Source organism: Lissotriton helveticus, chromosome 8 (assembly GCF_964261635.1).
Source record: "Lissotriton helveticus chromosome 8, aLisHel1.1, whole genome shotgun sequence".
Lineage (NCBI taxonomy): Eukaryota > Metazoa > Chordata > Amphibia > Caudata > Salamandridae > Lissotriton > Lissotriton helveticus.
In genome coordinates this window covers 1,619,453,428-1,619,457,759 of record NC_136069.1, presented here as the reverse complement: position 1 = coordinate 1,619,457,759, position 4,332 = coordinate 1,619,453,428, and the positions used below count along the sequence as shown (strand labels likewise).

Here is a 4,332-nt window from a genome sequence, read left to right as displayed (position 1 = left end):
ATCCCCATACCATGTGTTGCCCCTTCATGCACTTAGCAAACATCAATGACATCTGGTATTAACCTGTGGAATACCTGGTTATGATGCCTGGCTTTGTTGCAGTCGTTTGTCACTGACTGAGACACCGTTTATGAATTTTAACATTAAAAGCTCGAGTCTAGGGAAAACCATAATGTGTTTACAGAGAAACAAATTGCTAAACAGTTTTATGGGGATAAAATATGCTGTGTAAACCACAAAAAATCTATTTACTGTGAAGGACCATCTGATGTATGGCAACAAAGTGAGTGCATTTCCCTTTATATCTAAAGTTGGCATTTGAGGGATCATCCACGTTTAGTGCCCGAGACATATTGCCAAAATTCTTGCATCACCAGTGCAACCACACAAGAGTACCATCTTACCACAGTGGGTATTTTGTAGCCAGATAGAGGCATTTCCCAATACTTACTGCTTTATATATATGTTGAATGAGGCCTGACACTATAAGAGTGGTTTAACCTAAGAGACAAATGTGCTTCCTAAACTGGTAAAAACCTGGTAATCTAAACTGTAAAACGTGTGTCTGACATAAAGTGTAAGGTCCTCTGCAATGATATAGCGTGATAATAAGCAGAATGCAGCACACAAGGAAAGAGGAAGTAAAATGGAGAAATAAGGATATTTTCGCCCGTTAGATCCCTGTCAGTTAGGTACACCATGTTGGCTCAAACCAGTTTTATTAGTCTTTATAAATCTATGGTAACACCTGACCAATTCAAAGTAATGCAATGCAGTGCTCTAGGCCGCCATCTATCACTTTGTATTGAATAACCCATGCAATGTGGCTGTGCATGGCTTAGTGAAGGCCAATAAGGATTTTGCACTGGGGTTGGGTCACAAAGTGACATTCTGGGCCTTAAAGTTGCAGTGGTGGTAATGCTGTCACAAACCAATGTGAAAGAGTTTCAGAGATCACCTTGGCTGTGGATCAGGGAGGTATGCTTGGTGTTGAGGTATGGCCTGATCTCAGGTTCTGACTAAGAAAAAGGCATGTTGAAATTCTCTGGTACCACTACCAGATGGGCAAGTTGTCAAGAAAGCAGATCTCTGTGCTGAGGTCTTGGCAGGCTCTGCGGGATTGCAGGCCAATCTGGCATTGGGGAGCAATGGATGGTACACTTCACAGGGCTTAATGCTGTTCACAAGCAAAAATAGACTTCAGCCTGGTTATTGGATGGTGGGTTGCAATTCTCACTGAGGGCAGAGCATACCGTAACCACCCGGTTGCATGTCGGCTTTAGTGTACCACAGAACCCATCACCATAAACTGTCTACCAAGGCCAGATTGTAATCAGTCAGCATGTGAGTTGATTCTCAAAATTGCAGCCCTCAAATAATCACATCTGATGAGGGTTGGTTGGCTTTCACTGCTGGTCAGTGTGTCGTCTTGAATGAAGGTGTGGCTGGGTATGACAGCTTGTCTCAGGACCTTGACTAGGCTTCAGTCATCTTGGCATGGCCTAGCTCTCCCACATTCAATATTTGTGCACAACAATCTAGGAAATGAGTGGCTCTGTGGCCTAATATTGTCCACACTGCACCTGATATGCATATGATGTGGCCATGATTTGTATTTCCAGGCCTGAGAGCTACACTTATTCAAGCATTTCTGTTGCTCTACCTGGGAACAAAGTACTGAATAATTTTGTGAAAACAACGTTAATAAAAATGTTGCCCTTTATTTATGAGAAAGCATTTTGTTTGACAAAAATATTATAAAACATAATTAGTTGTATTTAAAAATCTTTGTTCCTCATTGTGCGAACTCTTTCATTGACTTACTCGCACTGGGGAGTGTGTAGGTGCACTTGGACATGAGGTATCAGGTATGTAAAAACAGAAAGAGAACTTAAGATATCTTGAAATGAAAATATTGCAGATCATAGTTTATTTGACACATTTTGGTTCACATATTATAAAAACTATTATTAAAAGGAAAAGTACATGTATTTTTAATGTTGCTGTGCAATCACTAGAAACGTTCTATCTTTTTTTTCAGGTGGTGAGAATTTTTGCAGTGAATATCAAAGAAATTGAAATAACTAAACACTGACTGTTTTTTAGAGTAATCATCATTGCATTGATCAGCCTTCCTCAATTGAACTTTCATACAACTGCTTTGGATGCTGACTTTTGCCGTTTATTTGTGTAAATAAATATGGTTTTAAATACTTCAACAGTCGGTACTCTAACGTTTATCCTCCGTGGGATTTCTGGAATGGAAGCATATAGAATCTGGATAGCATTTCCTTTCTGCTGGATCTATATCATAACTCTTATAGCTAACAGCATTACCTGTTTCATTATAAAAAGAAATGCAAGCTTCCATCTCCCAATGTATGTATTACTCTCTATGTTGTTGGTGACAGGTCTGGCTGCATCAAACACAATCCTTCCTAAAATGCTTTGTTTATTATTGTTCAATTCAAGGGATATCAGTTTTGAGGCCTGTCTCATACAAATGTTCCTTGTCATTTCTTTTGTTGCCATGACATTTGGAGTTCTTGTAGCAATGGCATTCGATAGATATATTGCAATTTGCAATCCTCTGAGATACACATCCATCCTAACAAACCACATTTTAATCAAAATAGCATTGGCAGTGATTTCCAAAGGAGTATTATTAGCTCTACCTGTGCCATTATTTTTTTTAAGATTACCATTTTGCAGGAGCAGAATAATTGAGCACACTTACTGTGAACATTTGACAGTAGCAAAATTGGCCTGTGCTGATATCACCACTAACATTGTGTACGGTTTAGTGGGGTCCCTCTTGGTGGCAGGCTTTGATTTCATATCTATTGTACTCTCCTATATTATGATTGCCAGGGCTATCTTTAAGCTACCACTCAAAGAATCCAGGAAAAAGGCTGTCAGTACCTGCAGTACTCACCTTTGCTTCACCGCAATCGCCTATGTCCCCATCTTCCTTAATGTCATCGCAAACAGGTTTAATACTTCTGTACCTTCCCACGTTCATATCCTCCTCTCAAACTTAATGGTGATTCTTCCACCTTTGCTGAATCCAATTATTTTTGGAATTAACACAAAACAGATTCGAGAACAGATCTACCAAATTCTAAAACCTACTTGTCTCATTTCAGGAAAATGTTAAACTCCTCATGTATGTGCGCAAGATGTTACTAGAGCATTCAACATAATACCACAAAATGGGTACATTTATTTATAAATTGTATCTAGAGTAAAGCGACAAGCACTCAGATTATCATCAAACCCTTATTTGAGGTGGCTGCAAACTTTGATGTAGTGCAAATAGAGGGTATCAAATAAAGATGCTGTTATGGACCACAGAGGTTCCCAAAACATTACAGATATGCACCTGCTGATTGATGGCCACTGAATTGTGTGGGTTTGTACCAGAGGGTCATCATAAGCATGCATTAACCCCCCAGCGGAAACAGAAGCGTAATATTAAGGCTAGTCCTGGGACTGTTGGCCCTCTTAGGTACATAAAGATCAATAGAGAAGAAGGGCAATGTTGGATATTTTCTAGTCTTCAGTTAGTTGTGCTCTACAAAGGCAGGTGGACAGTTTACATTGATCATAAGGTCTGATAGGAAGGAGATGTTCATCAAATGTACCATACATTACAAATCATAGATACCATCCAGTGTAATAATTTGACAATATGTAAGTATAATCAATGTGTGTACTTAGGAAATGAAGAAAGGCTGAGAATACACATGAAATATGTGATGCTAAAGAAGAGGAGGCAATGTGTAGGATTCAAAAGAGCACTTTACTAAATGATTTTAAACTATTTTTCAGTCCAAGGCTAATATAAAGAGAACATAGGAAAAGGTCTCTGCTTTCCTAAACCTCACCATCCATTCTGAAATTTCCCACAACTGTCCTTTTAAAATGACTTCATAAATGCCTGTAAACATCTGAGGGACCAACTCTGTCAGGAAACAAGAGGACTTGGTCCATTATAAAACTGCAGTCTTCAGATCACCATTTTTCTCCAATCTTCCTAAATGTTCTGAAAATTCGGACGCAACATTAATAAAACAGTAGTGTTTTCCTTGCTGCTAGAAACAGAGCTGTAAAGTTCAGGGAACTTCCAAGCAACTTGTAATTAGAAATTAGAAATATCTGTCAGTGATCTCCTCGAATGAAGAGAGGATGGGCAGAGAATTAGAACTGCTTACAACTGATTAAAGAATGCCTAAATGGATATCAGCACTGTTGGAAAATGGCCCTATCTGAAGGGTCACCCCAAACTGTTAGCCTTCCTCTTTTACTGACCTCATTTTTCTTGGCGTTAAG

The 4,332-nt window shown here is 39.0% G+C and overlaps 1 protein-coding gene across 1 annotated transcript; it reads left to right on the top strand.

Moving 5' to 3' along the window:
- Positions 1-2,200: 2,200 nt before the first annotated feature.
- On the top strand, positions 2,201-3,157 carry LOC144774012 (olfactory receptor 52B2-like). The gene has a single exon (XM_078659051.1). The coding sequence runs from the start codon at positions 2,201-2,203 to the stop codon at positions 3,155-3,157; it is 957 nt and encodes a 318-aa protein (XP_078515177.1).
- Positions 3,158-4,332: the final 1,175 nt, after the last annotated feature.

Coding starts and splice junctions, on each gene's coding strand:
- LOC144774012 (XM_078659051.1), top strand. CDS start 2,201: ATGGTTTTAAATACTTCAACAGTCGGTACTCTAACGTTTATCCTCCGT.